The 19,217-nt window shown below is 39.6% G+C and overlaps 1 protein-coding gene across 1 annotated transcript; it reads right to left on the bottom strand.

Annotated features, from left to right (window-relative positions):
• Nucleotides 1–11,955: 11,955 nt before the first annotated feature.
• Nucleotides 11,956–18,951, bottom strand: LOC134586410 (uncharacterized). Its single transcript, XM_063441911.1, has 5 exons — nucleotides 18,877–18,951; nucleotides 17,640–17,826; nucleotides 14,910–15,035; nucleotides 13,213–13,366; nucleotides 11,956–12,227 (listed from the first exon to the last, which is right to left on the bottom strand). Exons 1-5 carry the CDS (start codon nucleotides 18,949–18,951, stop codon nucleotides 12,131–12,133), a joined length of 639 nt encoding a protein of 212 aa, XP_063297981.1. The 3' UTR covers nucleotides 11,956–12,130.
• Between the last annotated feature and the right edge of the window lie 266 nt (nucleotides 18,952–19,217).

Here is a 19,217-nt window from a genome sequence, read left to right on the forward strand (position 1 = left end):
CCCAGCGGTACTCTGCCCTGGTGCCAGCACTACCCCGGGAGTAGTCTGGTTGGAGCCTTGCTGGAGACCGACTGCCTCCCCTTTAGCTGCGCAGCTCTGCTGCTGGAGACCGACTGTCTCCCCTTTAGTTACACAGCTCTGCTGCTGGAGACAGACTGTCTCCCCTTTGGCTAAACAGCCCTGTTGTGGGGGGGCAGGACCGACCGTCCCTACCCCAATTGTAACGGACCGTTTCACTTACAAGAGGATAAAACCCAGTTTAGATAATCCCCTTTCCAGATGCACAGGCAGCTACTGCAAACACCATTCTCCCGACTGGAACCACACGAACACTGGAACAGCTGAACAAGAAAAGCAGACATCGGCTTACACTCTTGGCAGTCAGCATACAATCCCATTCCCCCAAAGACCGAGACGACACATCGCTTTGAGGGTTAAGCAAGAACTCTAGACTGGGACACCCAGTCTGGCTTTTATTTCCAACTCACACAACAGGCCACACCCAGGGGGAGGCATAAAAGAACCAATGACATAGATGTTACCTCCCACACATCCCCTCCCCTTAGTGTGACACATAATCCCATTATGCATACAGAGTAAAATATACTTTTACACAACTTTCATAACTTTAAAACCATACATCACATTCACATAAAAATACATATCCACAATCAATCCATTCAGGGGAACAACATATTAAAAAATGGCATGAATCCGAACAGGGGTTTAAAAGTTACTAAAAGTATCTTTTGGGCCCTGGCTTGCAGCATGGCCCAATCTGGCTCAAACAGAAGTAAAACATCCCCCACAATGCATCCCGGCTTCCTCCCTTCTGCCCTGGAGATAATTGGAGAAGTAATCCAATTATCTAGGACTAGAGTCAGACTCCATTAACCACATGGTTGCAAAAAGACAGTAAAAGACATAGAATTACATACTGATACATTTAACACATAACACACACATTTCTACATATCCCCAGTTTAACTGAACACATAAATACCTACATAATATTTAAGACAGTATTGCTGTGATATGTTACAAAGTCTTAAAGGGACATTAGTCCCAAAAGTCCCAATATGTCCATCGCTGATTTTAAAGGGCCAGTAGCAGCAATATAAATTATTACATGCCCAAATATAGTGTTTATAGAGCAATATGTCCATGGGCCGTAGTCGCAGGGCAGGAGGCTAGCAGCCAGGCCTCTCCAGTTCACAGTGGCGAAGCTGGTTTCGCCACATTTCTCCCCTTTGCCAATTAGACTAACAGGGTACCTGACTTTCTGCCGGTCAGTGCCCTGGTTAGTCCAGCAACCCACCCACAAAACAGAAATAACAGAGCAGCCCACCCACACTAACCGGTTACTACATCTGGGTGAGGAAGGATTTTGTCCAAGTTCTGGTGTTTCACCACCGCTGGGTGGGAGACGGGTAGGCTGCCTTGGTGGGTTGCTGAGGGGGCAGAGACCAGCGGTACTCTGTCCTGTTGCCAGCACTACCACGGGAGTAGTCTGGTGGGCGCCTGGTTGCTGGAGACTGGCTGTCTCCCCTTTAGGTGCGCAGCTCGACTGCCGGAGGGGGAGACCGACTGTCTCCCCTTTGGATCCATCACACTGAGGCTGGGGAACAGGACCGACCGTCCCTATCCCTTGTGCTGTAAGTGCAGAGACTACGGTCCCATCTGCACAGTTGTGGGGCTTAACATCTCCCCTTGGTGGGTTAGGTTGCCGTGGGAGAGAGGGTGTAACAAGTTCCTCTCTCTGGATGGCAAACTGCCGCTGGGGAGGAAGGACGACACCTTCATCTCCCTGGGGTCCACACTGCCGCTGGAGAGGGAGGACGCTGCTCTCCTCTCCCTTCACTTCACACTGCCTTCCTGGCACATCACTTTGTTGCTGGGGGGCCGGAACAACAACCTCTGCCCCCTGTAACTCAGCCTGCCGCTGGGGAGGATGGACGACACCATCCGCTCCCGGAGACACACACTGCCGCTGGGGAGGAAGGACTGCACCTTCTGCTCCCTGGGGCACACACTGCCGCTGGGGAGGGAGGACGCTGCTCTCCTCTCCCTTCACTTCACACTGCCTTCTTGGCATATCACTTTGCTGCTGGGGGGCAGGAACAACAACCTCTGCCCCCTGTAACACAGCCTGCCGCTGGGGAGGAAGGACTGCACCTTCGGCTCCCTGGGGCACACACTGCCGCTGGGGAGGGAGGACGCTGCTCTCCTCTCCCTTTACTTCACACTGCCTTCCTGGCACATCACTTTTCTGCTGGGGGGCAGGAACAACAACCTCTGCCCCCTGTAACTCAGCCTGCCGCTGGGGAGGAAGGACGACACCTTCATCTCCCTGGGGTACACACTGCCGCTGGGGAGGAAGGACGACACCTTCCTCTCCCTGGGGTTGCTCACAGGACCAGTCTAGGAACTCTGCTACCTCGGGTACTGCTGGTTGCTGTTGGGCGGGAGGACCGGTTGTCTCTTCCCAGGCCTCATTGATGAGTCGCAGGTAATCCCCCTCCAGGTTCCATTCCTTGGTGACCAAATATCGTAGGTCTGCCTCGAGGTCCATAGCGCCAAAGAGACCCAGCATGTTCTCTCGGATGCCGTACAGGTCCCAAAAACGATAGTCGGTATCTTCCCCAAAGTCCTCGTCACCACTATTATCCCAAAATAGACCGGGGCCAGTGTATTCTCCGCCTTCTGGGAACTCATACTCTGCCATCCTGGGGACACACTGAGCCGCGTACCACTGTAGCGCCTGGTACGCGTTGTCGAGCGTCAGTTCTGCGTATACTAGAATCTCGAGTCTAGTCACCCACTTTTCTGTGGTCTGTTTTCTCAGGAGGGGCATCCGCTCTGCCATTCTAGCCAGAATTCGCTGCCTTCTGCTGCGGCGCCGATCCCCTCGTGAATACTGTACTTCTTCTAGGGCTTCGTCCCACAATCTGGCTCTGGCCATATCTCTGTACCTCATCATGTCCTCCTCTGGGACTACTCCAGACCACAGGCCTACGTAACTGGACATTTCATCCTGAAGCTTCTTCTCCATTTTCTGAGTTCCTTTGTAGATAGGGTCGCTGTACGGATACTAGCGTTGCCCTCAATTTGTAATCCAGAAATAGTGTTCTCTGTAGCTGTCCCTCTGGTTGTAGGAACGATCCCGCCGCTTGCCACCAATTGTAACGGACCGTTTCACTTACAAGAGGATAAAACCCAGTTTAGGCGATAATCCCCTTTCCAGATGCACAGGCAGCTACTGCAAACACCATTCTCCCGACTGGAACCACACGAACACTGGAACAGCTGAACAAGAAAAGCAGACATCGGCTTACACTCTTGGCAGTCAGCATACAATCCCATTCCCCCAAAGACCGAGACGACACATCGCTTTGAGGGTTAAGCAAGAACTCTAGACTGGGACACCCAGTCTGGCTTTTATTTCCAACTCACACAACAGGCCACACCCAGGGGGAGGCATAAAAGAACCAATGACATAGATGTTACCTCCCACACATCCCCTCCCCTTAGTGTGACACATAATCCCATTATGCATACAGAGTAAAATATACTTTTACACAACTTTCATAACTTTAAAACCATACATCACATTCACATAAAAATACATATCCACAATCAATCCATTCAGGGGAACAACATATTAAAAAATGGCATGAATCCGAACAGGGGTTTAAAAGTTACTAAAAGTATCTTTTGGGCCCTGGCTTGCAGCATGGCACAATCTGGCTCAAACAGAAGTAAAACATCCCCCACAATGCATCCCGGCTTCCTCCCTTCTGCCCTGGAGATAATTGGAGAAGTAATCCAATTATCTAGGACTAGAGTCAGACTCCATTAACCACATGGTTGCAAAAAGACAGTAAAAGACATAGAATTACATACTGATACATTTAACACATAACACACACATTTCTACATATCCCCAGTTTAACTGAACACATAAATACCTACATAATATTTAAGACAGTATTGCTGTGATATGTTACAAAGTCTTAAAGGGACATTAGTCCCAAAAGTCCCAATATGTCCATCGCTGATTTTAAAGGGCCAGTAGCAGCAATATAAATTATTACATGCCCAAATATAGTGTTTATAGAGCAATATGTCCATGGGCCGTAGTCGCAGGGCAGGAGGCTAGCAGCCAGGCCTCTCCAGTTCACAGTGGCGAAGCTGGTTTCGCCACAATCCATTACACACATTCTAATTCACTTCCACTATACACACCACATTCAGTCCTGCATCATTATCAGCGGACTAGGTAGGGGTGGGGCGGGCCGGGGGGAGCGCCGGGGGTAGGGAGTGGGCGGGCCGGGTGGGGGGGGCCCAGACCTTGTGCTTTGTCAGGGGTGCTTTGTCAAAAATTTCTGGTGGCGGCCCTGACAACACGCATACAGATAGATCACAGCTAACAGAAGTAGGGATTAACACACACTAAACTGACACCTAAATTTCTGAATAAACAGAAACAAAAGTGATTTAACTCCTAAATGGCAGAGAATTGATCAGTTAGACTATAGGGGCATGACCCATACACCAACACTGCTTCACTAAGCTAAAGGTGTTTTGATGCTTAATGTATCCATTTCAAGACGATAGCATGCATAGAGGCAAAAAGAAAAGAGGTTTTTACAATGTATTGTATATATATATATATACTTTATGTATCCATTATTCATGCAATACAAAAAGTGCATGGCCTATAACCAGTATAATCTTTCATTTTCAATAATAAACATTTCTCTGTAAACATTGTTAATTTAGAGACCAATTAGCCAAGTTATAAACAAAATGCAAACCTGATATAATGTGACATCAATATAATAGCTATTACTATGTAAATAGACCACTTTATTTTACCAGTTGTAATTACGCTGATTAGAAAAGAAAAGTGTTGTCCTCCAGCTTGGTCCAAGGAAGACTAATGAACATTAATGATTGACAGTTGCCACCATCCACATTTAGAAAAAGGTAATCATTGAACTTGAAAAGTGCTTTGCATTCTATTTTATTTTTAGCCAAATGCAAACCTTAGCATCATTAAAGTTCTTACAGCGTTTATTACAGTCATTAAAACAAAGCCTCACTGTAGCTCCCAGTACAAACTTTCAAAGGTTAGACTTTAGTCACATTGAGCATTCCAACTGGAAAATATGAAATATAACTTAATATTTTATCGCCAATGCTTTCCACTAAATTTTCCTGGCAGATATTTCCCCTCACACCCCTCGTAAAAATGAACATAGGAAACAAATAACAACGGCAGCATAATACAGAGCTACACCTTGGTGGAAAATTTGACCAGTAATGAAAATTCGGACCTCATACCCACTGAACGTCAGCTATTATCCAACACGGGAGATTGTCATAAACAACCCTATAAAACCCACTGCCTAGCAACAAACAGCATGTGGTTATAAGATTCCATTTCAAACAGTATTTTGAAATAAATTGGCTTCATACATAAACCGAGTACAAATTATTTACTTGTTAATTTAAGTGACGTACAGCAAAACTTGGGGTAAAAAGAGTAGACGGGAAATGATCTATTTATAATCAGAGTATAAAACCACCCCAGCTTTATTCTGAATTGACATTCTCAGGCTAATTCTTCTTTTATTGTCTAAGTAACAAAAAAGTTAATCAAGTTAAAAATGTTTTATACATGACAGTGCAAAATCTGTATGTAATGTTTTTTTTTTTTAATTAGTTTAATTTAGAAATTATTTATTTATATTTATTTATAAAATATTTTACCAGGAAAGATACATTGAGATTTCTCTCGTTTTCAAGTATGTCCTGGGTCCACAAATGGTAACATGTCATGATGTTATAGGTCTACAGTCAGCGAGATTGTGGTAATACATTATCAGACCCATCTTCTCTTGGAAGCTGTCCAGCGGTCAATGGGTGAGGTTAGAGAGTCATAGAGGGAATGTTTTGTCTGTTACCAGGAGACTATGATCAACTATGAATTTACTATCTCGCAGTACATGTTACGGACTTAAAACCTTACTTAAAGGACATTTTAGAAGTTAGAAGAAGGGCCCATATCTACAATTTAAACTATATATTTCTTGTAAATTTATATTTTTACTCCTCTACAGGATGATGTTGAGAACATTCCTACAAGACCGGGCCTAGACCAAATGACCCTCGTCATTGAGTAGGATAACACAAATGAAGGCCTAAAGCCTTAGGACGTACGCCAAGAGAGACCCAGTGTAGGTGGTCAATGTCAGGACGCTCCAGGAGGACCGAGGGGATTTGTGGAATACCAAACTATACTCATACTAAAAACTGTAAGAAGATAAAGAAAACAAAAACATTTTGATCAAAGCAGATAAATCTTTTAGAGAAGATTAACATAGAAACAAACTCGATACTGTAGCAGACTGCTGCAATCATTTTTCATGGATCTATGGAGTGAGAATATTCTCATGGGTGCAAGAAGGGTAGAGTTGGTAGTTGTGGCATACATGTCTCTCCAGGTGTTTGGCATGGTCTCAAAGGCTTCCTTAAATGCGGCAAGTATTAAAGCATATTATTTTGCAGGTTGTTTACTATTTCACAAAGGGAAATGTTAAAAAAAAGTGCAATCCTCATGCTCAAATATATTTTAATGTTGGTTCTACGGGGCACTCATAAATTGGTTGTTCTGTGTATTTAAACAAACATCGCTGGTCAATCCGACTGAAAGTGCAAGAGTTGAATGCCTAGTAGCTCAGATAAACATTTCATTTTGCATGTTTTCGAAAAAAAAATGAAACATCCCAATGACCTCCTTGGCATTTGTAACTGATGTTAAGATAGGAAATTATGAATTTTGAAATAGTTACAATAGTAAGGCTTGATTGATTAATTAATGAAATAATATAGCATCTGAAATTAAGTAAATTATGTTATTAATTTTTATAAATTTTTAAGATCCTTTCACTGAGTTCAGAATATTCTAATAAAACATTATAGCAGAACAGGATTTATTGTTCCCCAAAAAACTGACATGTGTAGTTTAATAAATAGTGTTCACATAACTTGAAAAATGCTACTAAATTTTGAAAAGAAACAAAATGTTAGATATTGATTGATACACAGATTTTGTCGTTGGCAGCAAAAGTGCTGTTGTAACTGGAAGAGAAAGAGACAGTGTGTGTGTGTACTGTAAGGCTAACACTGACAATAAGATTGAAAATATTATCTCTGAAAGGAATGTGAAAAAGGCAGAGGTCACTAGGGCATTATTCATTCAATAAGCTGGATATAAAGGAAGAAAGGCTTTCCTGCAATGTCTCACCATCCTGCGGAGAACAATACTCATTGGTTCTATTTATACACAGGAAGAATATCTAAGTCTTATTAAAGACACACTTTTGGATACGATTTTGGATACCAAAAAAAACCACAACAACGGAGATGGGTAAAATAAACGGTTCATACACACTGGTGGAAAACAGAGACAAGAGACTAACAAAATCTGATTTTTTTTTTTTAAATGATTGCTTCTTTTGGTGACCATTAATATTAATATAATTAAAATAATTATCATCATTAATATAGCGAATACATTTTCCATAGCACATTACAATTACGTAGTAGTGTTATTCAACAACAAATAATTGGCAGACAAAGCAATGGCAGATACAAGCGGTAAAGAAGGGGTGCTCAAACATATAATCTAGGAAGGGGTAAAGAAAGACAAGAGGCAGAATAAAGACAATGAGACACTATGATTACCAAGCCCTGACTGACTAAAGCCCTATTACCGCATAGGAAGAGAAGAAATTCTGTTACGTATACACAGACATTAAGTCTTGAGATATGCACACTGGCAGTACATTAATATGTATTGTAATGTTAGAACATTGAATTAAAGTGGATCTTATTGGATTCTTTACTATTAAGCTTATATAACATAGGTAACACTTTGAAGGTGTCAAATATTTTTATTATGGCACAAACGTTAATTAAACAAAAGAATGAGATCTGAACCATGAACTTGCACTGAGCAGAGGAAAAGCTATTTATTTAAAGCCTTTCCCCTTGTATGTCTAATTTACACCAGGTAAATTGACACCTGCATCTATATGCATTAACAACAGGCGTCAAATGACGCACAAAGGGTGTAGGAATTTCAGCAATAAATTATGTGCCTATCCAGTGTTTAGCGTAAAAAATGTCTCTTGCATTGAAAAAAATGATTCAGGTCGGCTGCACTCCTAACAGACTACAAGGAAGTGTGTAATTTCTGCCTTAGCCATACCTCCAGTGGGAGCAGGGCTATGTGAGGCAGGGACCCTCGCTAAGTGATAAAATGTTAGAAAATGGTTTAACACTGAATGGAGGAACCGCGCCAGGGAACTCCAGGCACTATAACCACTTGAATGGGATGAAATGGCTATTGTGCATAGATTGGCTCTTTAATATTTATTTATTTATCCATACACATGTTCAGATTTTTTTCTTGATATGAATATTTTTTTCAGAAGGTAAGTATAGAAGCCAGAGAAGTATGAGGCAGATGATCAAAGTTGTGGCAAACCTAGCCACTTCTAGAACACTGGACGTTATATGTCAAAAGGTTGTCTGTATTTTCTGCTGTGTTGTATATGTACTTGGATGTATAGTATGTGCCATTGTCATTCGTATGCTAGCAGCCGTAAGCCACTAGCATTCATGTACTTCGTTTCGCGAACAGCGACTATCCGGGCTATTCGTGAAACGAATACGGGCCCTCCTGATAGACTACACATTAAGGGACGTGTGGCGCTCGTTAACCGATTGCAACAGTGTTGCAATCGGTAATTAAAGGCTCTCCTAGGTGGCCGTCGTTCGACTACCGACCACGCGGCGGTCGGCCATCTTGGATCCTTTGTCTCTTCAGCGGTGTTTGGTCGTCGAGTGCCTGGAACTGAAAACGGCTACTCGACGACACGAACACTGCTGGACTTCCAGAGCAGTCGGGAGTTCCGCCCGCATCACATTATGTTTCCCATCGGTGTTCGGTAGTTTTAAACCGAACTCGATGGTTAAGTCTTTTTCGTGCACCTTTCGGTAGTTTTAGCTGGGATCTGAGCGGTATTCTCACAAAATATAACCCCAGACCCCAGCTATCTGCCGACCGTCCATTCGTGCAAATAAGGTGAATGAAAAGAGAGTTATGTATTTTAAAGTAAAATGCCGGTTCTGTTGCACGGAGGGATAATCCACTTAACGGTGTATCCCAGTGGGAGTATCCCTCTCGTGCAGCAGTGTCTGATGGGAGAAATATCCAGAATGTTAAGTTCCTCATGTAGTCCCCTACTGTATTACCCCTGCTAAGTCTGTCTGGAAACCCCTTGCATGGGGAATTGTATAAATATGGAAGCCTGTGAATAAAGACCTCAGTTGACTCCCAGAACTGTGTTTCGTCCGGTTACTGGGGGATTTGGGATATTGCCACTCTTTTCAGCGCTGACTGTGGATTTACCCTTAATACTAGCGGAGATCGTGGATTTTAATATTGCACTTCGCTACAAAAGTGTTTCGGCCGATTTGAAGGCAAACTGGTATCTTTGATTGTGACGCTGAAGCAGATTTGGTGGATCAACAGGTTTAAGCAGATGGACAATGCACTTGCCAAACATTGATGGATAAGCTGGAGGTAGGATTGCCTCATAAGCATCTTTTTTCAGGATACTTGCAGACTCTGCATTTTGTTGAGCAGAGTGCTGTCCATCAGAAGGCGAAATTCACGTATCTGATGTAAAGTCAGAAAACTATAGATTCTGGAATACAAACATGTATTCCTGACTCTATAGTGTTAAACTAACTATTTAGGTCTCCGCACCCTCCTTAGATCACATGGAAAAGGTGAGTTTACTTACTTTTTTTCCCCATACTGTGCAGGTCTTGCCCCACCTGGCCCTGCCTCCAATATTGATGATCTCACCCAATCCAGTGCATTCCCCAAAAAAGCATTGGGAGGTTTTAGTGCATGGCAATATGCTGTGCCAACCAGTATCTCCTCATAGAGATGTATAGAATTAATGCATCCTCTATTGTGAACTTTTAATGCCTTCATGCAGAGCGTGGAGATGCTCGACAGGAATCTCCTCTCGTGGCTGTTTGAGTGACTGCACCTAGAGTTGTAACTAGCCAGCAATGTAAACCCTGCCTTTTCTATGAAAAGACAGTGTTTACAGTGCTAAGGCTGCATGGACATGCTATAGACACCAGAACCACTATGTTAAGCTATATTGGTTTGGGTGACTGACTATAGTGTCCTTTTCACTACAGCAATTCTTTTGAGATCCTTGCTGAAAACTAGCAGAACATGAATTCCATACACTGCTGGGCAGAACCTGTGACATAATTCAGAAACATGTGTCATGCCAAAATGTGGCAGCAACATTGTCTGTGGGTAAAACTGGATCAATCTGTTTTTTTTTGGTTTTTTTACCTTAATATTGTGTATTACTAATGAAGGAACATGGGAGAGATACCAACTGGTTAATGTATTTCTCAATGAATTTGCATTGTACAATTTGCCTTGTGCCCCCACTTATGCTGTTACAGTGTAAGATGGAGAAATAAACACCGTCATTAATTTTTACCCACAGGTTACTAAATATCCATAGCACACAGCTGTTTAATGATCATGCAGTAAAATTACTTTATTATGCACTTTATGTTGTTTGTAGCCCTGTTTTGTTCACAACACTCACATTTATTCCAGCTTAAATAACATACAGCGCTGTGTGGGTCTTATCTGGGCGACACGTTTCATAAGAAAATTAAAAACAGGATGGGAGGAGAGTCAAACAATGATTGATTTGGCCCGCATCACTGGAACAACAGATTTACTGCAGTCAAATAAGCTAAATAATAATTATTTCATCAAACAGGAACAAATATTGTTTTCCAGTCCTGTTTATTAGAGTAGACTCTGAACAATACAAGGAGAGTCTCTGTAAAAGTGGAAATCCTGGCTGAACTTCCAAGTTGGCTTGCCCTGTTCATGTACAATACGAATCTAAATATATATATCATTTTATTTTGCTCTAATTAGGTCTGTGTACATCTTATCAAACACTAAGCTCTACACATAAACAAGTGCTTAATTTAGAAATGAAAGACTTTCCATCCCTATTGCACAAGTAGGAACTTAAGAACTTAACTCAAGAAAACAGATGTTTAGTTGATATCATTAATCAGTAATGTATACCTTTGGTACACCAGATGTTCCTGGACTACAAACTGAGTATGTTTTTAAATGATGTAGAAGCATTGTCATATAATACATAACATCTCTATGGCTAAGCAATGAACAAATTGTATTTCATATACAATTACACATTATCAAATGCTGGTCTAGCACAAAGTCCAGAACGTGTGTTCGATGCGTTAATCTAATCTTTTCTTTAAAATCAATTTCCTGCTTGTGTTACGATGTTCTATACGATATGTCTGTGTATGATACTTCCTATTCACTGATATACATTTATCAATCAGAGTTTTATCATTAAAAAAACACTCCGTGGTTCCAGATTCAATAGAAAAATATTTATGTTCAGTTTTGACAGTAATTCTTTCCACCATATATCTTTTAACTGTTGGGGCAAAGTTCATTTATAAAATATTTTATGTTTAATTATCCCATCTTTTATTTACTCTTTGCCTGAACTTTCTTACTCCCAATAAGTCTGACCTTTCGATCTGGACCAAGAATCTTAAAGCTAATGGAATTAAAGAATGATTACAGTGCGTTCATCAAAAATAATGTTCGGCGTAGATTTCAGACGAAGTGGTGTAAATGAGTTTTTCGTCACTTTGTTACAGAGTACACGAGAGTTGTGCATTACTTTTACATTACACTTCATTAATATATTCCATTAGATAAAATTGGCTTTTTTTCCAGAAACAAGTCCATAATTTTAATTAAATCAGCAGATATATTTTTCCAGTAATCAGTTAGTCAATGAGAGTTTTTTTTCTATTACAATATATCTGTAAGTGAATATTTCTTGTTAATAGGCACAGACTCCTTACTAGGGAATCACATTTCTCAATTTTAGATTCACTCAGATAGTTTGGAACTTGCTCTCAAAACCTTCCTCGTTTCCAGATTCTGTGTTCATTGATTTGCAGGAACAAAGTGCACCTTGTAGTAGAGCGTTGGCTGAAATTCTAATGTGTTCTGAACAAGACTTTCATCTGGTGCTGTGGCAACACTGCAAATTAAGAAAAACAGATTTAAAAAGACCATGACTACCTTAAAATTTGACATAGCTTTGTCCACCCCTTTTCTTTTCTTTTTTTTGTTTTGTTTTTGTTTTTTAATTTTGTTATACCTCTCGATGCCAACTAATGTTTCGCCCCCATATTTTATTTATTTTGTACCCAATTATGTTAAAGGGACACTATAGTCACCTGAACAACTTTAGCTTAATGAAGCAGTTTGGTGTATAGAACATGCCCCTGCAGCCTCACTGCTCAATCCTCTGCCATCTAGGAGTTAAATCCCTTTGTTTATGAACCGTAGTCACACCTCCCTGCATGTGACTTGCACAGCCTTCCATAAACACTTCCTGTAAAGAGAGCCCTATTTAGACTTTCTTTATTGCAAGTTCTGTTTAATTAAGATTTTCTTATCCCCTGCTATGTTAATAGTTTGCTAGACCCTGCAAGAGCCTCCTGTATGTGATTAAAGTTCAATTTAGAGATTGAGATACAATTATTTAAGGTAAATTACATCTGCTTGAAAGTGAAACCAGTTTGTTTTTTTCCCATGTAGGCTCTATCAATCATAGCCAGGGGAGGTGTGGCTAGGGCTGCATAAACAGAAACAAAGTGATTTAACTCCTAAACTCCTACACACTAAAACTGCTTTATTTAGCTAAAGTAATTTAGGTGACTATAGTGTTCCTTTAATGTTAACTCTACTCAAACGCTATGCTCCATGTCGTCACTCAACCTAAACTGTTCTTGTAAACTTGAAACTTAGAAAATTCAGAAATGAAGAATTATATGAAGACCATGCCTAGGACTTTAGCCTATTGCCGATCTAGAGTGTTGTAGATGTAATCTCTCAGGTTCAATACCCTTTGATGCAGCCAAATGGAAGTGCTCAGTAAGCCATAACATAAAAACAAAATATAAGGAAACTAAGAAACAAACATTGTCAGAGCTGTCACTTGTTTTGGAATATGAACTTACTTTGCCTTCCCGGTTTTCTTCTTAGAGCAATAGCAAAAAATGAAAAGGAGAAGTAATGCCAAAAGGGGTATCCCAAATCCGAGAACCAATCCCAATATCAGTTTTTCATATTTTTGAGAAGTTTCTAGTACTGGTTGAGTTTCTGATCTTTCACCTGGTCATATGACATAAATTAGAAAAATGTCAAGTTTTATGGCAGGTAGCAAACACATACTGAAGCTCAGCAGATAGTGGGAAAATAGGGGGGGGGATGCTTTGGTTAGCAATATGAAGAACAGGGCTGTAATAGGAAGGCACACATTTTAGATACAGAGACTGCTGAAAATGGAATATCCATTGGAGTTATCTGAGGGAGAGCAACTTGGCAGATAACGCATTTTGTGAGGATGACATGGCTGGGGATTAAAATGGAAGGCTGCGGTAGTTAGCCTCTGTCATAGAGAGTTGATACCAATTCAAACTTGAGGATAATAAAGTCGATTAATAGGTCAATTAACAACAGATACATTCATAACTATGATAAGATAGCATATAGATATAATATAAAGACTGGAGACATATTAGAACATAAAAACAAAATCAAGTTTCCTTAAAGGAACACTATATGAGCAGGAACATAAACATGTATTTCTGACCCTATAGTATTAAAAACACCATCTAGCCCACCTGGTCTCCCCTTGACCCCCTAAATAGAGCAAAATCTTATCTATATTGCAGTCTGCTGCTGCTGGCTCTACCCCTGATCTGTCTGCTTGGCTGACATCATTAGAAGTGATTCTCTCAGCCAATCACAATGCTTTCACATAGGAAAGCATTGGATTGGCTGAGCTTGTCAAGGAGGCGGATCAGGGGCAAAGCCAGCACAAGCCAAACACAGCCCTGGCCAATCAGCATCTACTCATAGACATGAATTGTATCAATGCATCTCCATGAGGAAAGTTCAGTGTCTGCATGCAGAGAGCAGAGACACTGTATGGCAGTGCTACACACTGTACAGCACTGCCCCAGGAAGCATCTGTAGTAACCATCTGAGGTGTGGCCAGTGGAGGTGTCCCTAGATTGTAATGTAAAAACATGCATTTTCTCTGAAAAAAAACAATGTTTCCTGCACATAACCTGAAGGGAATGATTATACTCACCAGAACAAATACAATAAGCTGTAGTTGTTCTGGTGATTATAGTGTCCCTTTAAGGATGGGCTAGGGTAACAGTCTGATAGAAGTAGGTAAATCTCAAAGAGTGTAAAAAGAAAACCTAATACGAGAACAAATGTGTTAGATACAGATGTCAAAGAAAAGAAACCAAGAACAAAGCAATGTATGTGTGAAAAATACTGGATATTAAGAAGGAAGTAGAAGATGTAAGAATAGATAGGGAATAATAGGTAGAATGGATAGAATAATACATGGGGAGCAAGACTGACCACTCCGCTGCCATGCTTATCTCCAATATGAAGTGTCCATGGCTACAGACAGAATACCATAAATGAGAAGACACTAGGAAAGTATTGGTTTCATTGAAACAGTGAGATATTGTAAGACAGCTCTGTAAAACACACTGCAGATCAATGCCCAAATAGGGCAACCCTCAGTTATTTTTTAATAATTGGGTTAATTGGACATCGTAAAATATAATGGGTTCAATGGAGTCAGAAGAAGGACACTAAACCAAAAGGTTAACACCACACATGCACTTACCAGGGATGCAGTTGGAAGCTTCAAGTGTCATATCTGATTTACATATACATTTGTACCAGCCATACGTGTTTTCGCAAATTGCCGTGCTGCTACAGTTATGTTCATTATAAACACATTCATCGACATCTAGAAAACAAGTGAATAGAAGAATGACATGTAAATTTAATAATAGAATTAAACAGATAAAATCCAGGAAACAAACATATTTTAGATGGCACATGCCAGCCCCATCCCCCCCCCCTTTTTTTGTTTGGCAAAACCTCAAGTAAAAATTATCTTTGCATCCTGGTCAGTAAGATTACTGTTGAAGAGGAAATAACACGTATGATGTGTACGATAGCATGCGCGATACCAGTTATCTCTTGAAGCGAGAGAGATGTAGATGAGAGAATATGTATATAATTATATAAGTATTTCTATGTCTTAGCTAAAAACACATTTTTCCATTAAATTAATACTGTGTACAGACCATTTAATTTTTTGAACAGTCATTTGTAATGTGTTACAAGGAGAAGCAAGTGGAAGTGTCAATCTAATTTCAGCTCCATAGAATATACAGAAATGTCATCTACTCACATTTTCATTTATAAATTCTGATACAATGTAATGTCAGTTATAAATGTGCGAACACACTTCATAAAAATTCCCAGAAATTACCGCTCTTAAAGAAAAAAAATATAACGTTTTATTTTTCAATAGAAAAAAAAAAAGTTAAACTGGCATCATCCTTACACCACACAGGCAAAGTTCCTTTCAAGAAATAGCACATGTTGCACATCAATCCAAGTGTGGAAATAAGGAAGATCACCAGCAGGTGTCGACCACTATTCCAACGATGCTTTATAATCCGTAGATCATACCTTCCAATATGTCAAATGGACAAAGAGGGACACTTTCATTTTAGGGTTGTGGCCAGGATGTAATTAGAACAATAATAATGTATCATATTTACACAGAGGAATTTGAGCCCAAAATAGTAGGTGTCCCTGCTAATTAGGGACAGTTAAGAGGTATGCTACCTATTCTCAGCTCTTGTCCATCCCTGATAAAGTCCTTCCATGCAAACCCTGACCTTTGATGACATTTTTATAGCTTATGTGGCTTTGTATTTTGTGGAGCATTGCACACTGTTTAGTAGACGTGATCAGTTCATTGTAATGGTACTGTATGTATCAAGGTAAATTCTACACTATAGTAATATCAGTATTCACATCTCAAACCATACTAATTAAATACATAATTTCATAATTTACTGCCCTAAATGAAATTAAATCTAGTTTTTAATATAAATGATAAAATTGTCATACTCCTTGACAGTAACAGAATCACAGTGATATGTCATTGTTCAATCATGGAAAACACGTACTAAGCGATTTACATTTCTTGTATAAGCTACTTGAAATTCAATTTTTATAGATAATGAATGCTGCTACAATTTGTTTTAGGGTAAACAGGACGTCGCTGAACGGAGGCTGTAGCTCTGCTGTAGATGCCTAATGAACAGTAAAAAAGTTTTAACAATATGGAGAGTCTCTTTTATATTATTATTTATATGATTTCAATTTAACATATAGACATTTTATGCAACCAAATTAAAATTATATTAGTGGTATTTTTAATATATTAAAGGAAAATGGAAATACCTTGCAACATACCAGTTTGTGGACCTTCAGAGACTTTCCAAACCATATCCACTCATGTTCCTCAAGCTATTGAGTTCTATATTTCCCATAATTCTCGACTGGCAGAAAGTTATGGAAATGTCTGATAACAGCGTCAGGTTCAAGGGCAGACATCCATTTTCTATGTTTTACCAAGAAGCTAAGAATTATCATCTTAACCAATGATATCTAACCAGCGGTGCACCATATTCGCCATTCTCCATAACAACACTGAATGGTCTAAGATGGAACACTCAATTTAGACTTTTGATAAAGGAATGATTTAAATGGGAGATTGTAGTCAATAAGCAAGAATTGTATCGTTTCAAAGCAGAAGGGTAAAACATGCATACTATAAAATCACACTCGTGCCACCGCACTTCAAGCAGTGATGTCACCTTTAGGGGTCTTTGCCAAATATGCAAGGACCTTAGAAGGTGACAGAGTTGCTTTTCAGTTACAATACCGGAGTTGTAGTTTAATAACATGCAAACTGTAGACAATCTTGAATATTTATCCAGGATTGATTTGCACACTGGTAAGTAAGTAAAAGTTCCATGCGACAGATGTTTCCCTGACACCGATATTCATCCACCTATGTTCATGACCACAGTTAAGTTTGTATCAGCAAGGCAGTAGTGAGAATTTGAGAACACACCTTAAAGACTTAAAAAAAGGCAGGTAACGACAATGATGTTTCCTTCCTGGAATAGCAAAATGCAAAAACAAGAAAAGAAGACAATATTTACCTTCCTCAGTACTACGACACAGGTTTCACTCAGAAGAGATGTATCACTAGTCCCTATACACTCCTCCCTTTTACTCTGTGCCTAATCCTACATGTTGCATTCAGTAAAGTGCTGTATACAGGATCCAAGGAAAGAGAGTTTATGGATTTGTAAAGGCATGTTTCCAGACTGCATTAACTTTGAACTAGATGTGTCCGGGGTTTAGACTGTGTTGTTGATGCAAAGCTCTTTTTGTGTTGTTTTTGAACAGCTTCTTTGAATGGCACAATTAAACAATCAATGTCAATGTGACACAGAATAAAGTTATTTCTATACTTTACCGTCCAGTGACGTTATGTTGAACCGATAGTAATCTTGGACTCTGGCTAGATAGTCTTTTACAAACCAATGTGGAGTGTCGCTGGAAACATTTATCCTGTATTCAACTAACGAGCCAGAATTTAAAGAGCCTTTAGTTTGAAGTTTGTAAAATTTATTTTCAAATCCCAGGGATAAAATACTTTTCAGCTGCATTAAAGAAGAAAGAATAACACAGTACATGTAATTTAGCGTTTTGACATTATTGGAGTTTGAGTAGCCTGCTTTCTTTAATTACCTAATGCTATCTAATTATATACTCGTACATTAGCATTTTTGTTTCAGTGGAGATACTAGATGAGCTATATTTTTGGGCAGCTATAATGTATGTAGTATCAATCTGTGTTCTCATTTATAAAACACTGACAGTATTATAGTCTAGAATTATATTAACTGATCTTGTTGTGAGATCTTGTAACAATGTCTCATTCACATACCTAGTCTATGGGCCATGGTTTTGACATTTTATTGTTTTATTGTTTGCTAGTGTTGCTAGCTCACACGTTCTTGACCGCTTTGTATAAAGACCATTTGAACAAACCTCCCAGTGCTGTCCTATATTTCTGTTTCTTGTCTCCTGCACATACATAATGGCCACAAGTCTTGATTCATCTTAAATAGTTTTTTTGCTGAATTCGACCCAACATGCAGGCTGCGTTGTTTACTGTAAACACGTGTTGCAAGCTCTGATCTTTCGCCTCAGCTTAATTTTATATATGTTGTTACTTTTAATAACACACAGCACTAGACCTACTTTCTGTTGTCCCTAAAAGTTACTTTTTACTCGTGTCCAGATTTTAGAGTTCAGGGGTACACTCATTAAGGTGTGATGTCCTGCACCAAAGTTCCATCTTTTTCCATCAGTTATAGATAAATAAAAATGTCTCAAGTGTCAACACAAATAAACCCCACTGATTCAGCACAGGCATTCTATCTAATGGATGTCTCTTTCGCAATGTTTGGTTTTGGTTTTTGAAAAAAACCTTTTGATTTCTAAGAGTTCACATGAGAAACACATTGGGTCTTTACCATTAATTAAGCAACAGACATAATGAATAATGCTGTCTTTTTGGAAATTGAATATATTTACTGCAATCTCTGTTTTGTTTTAGGACCAGATAGACACCAGCACATTTAATCTAGCAAGTAAATCCACACTATCATTCATTTCTGCAAAGTCCGCAATTAAATGATACTTACTAGTTTTTCGTATTTTGTGAACGATGCACTGTCATGATTTGTGATAACATCAGTGGTATTTTTGGAGAGCCACATAATTGTGCAATTAAATATATTCCAGCCTAAAAATTGAACACATAAAGTTGCATGACCCACTTTTGAATAAAAATATAAGCTCTAAAAGAAAATGAATTCTACTGGTCATGTCAACCCCGCAAGGAAGAAATTACAAGAAAAATCCCTAGATAAACATATCTACATTAATTCAAGTATTCCATGCAGTTAATAATAATAAAAAAGTGTGTGTTAGTAAATGACTATGATAAACATGAGCTATATAATATTAAATACGCTATAGTTCA

Source organism: Pelobates fuscus, chromosome 2 (assembly GCF_036172605.1).
Source record: "Pelobates fuscus isolate aPelFus1 chromosome 2, aPelFus1.pri, whole genome shotgun sequence".
Taxonomy (NCBI): Eukaryota; Metazoa; Chordata; class Amphibia; order Anura; family Pelobatidae; genus Pelobates; species Pelobates fuscus.

Coding starts and splice junctions, on each gene's coding strand:
- LOC134586410 (XM_063441911.1), bottom strand. CDS start 18,951: ATGTGGCTCTCCAAAAATACCACTGATGTTATCACAAATCATGACAGT. Junction 17,827..18,876: donor TCACAAAATACGAAAAACTA/GTAAGTATCATT, acceptor TCTTTAATGCAG/CTGAAAAGTATTTTATCCCT. Junction 13,367..14,909: donor AGCTTCCAACTGCATCCCTG/GTAAGTGCATGT, acceptor TCATATGACCAG/GTGAAAGATCAGAAACTCAA.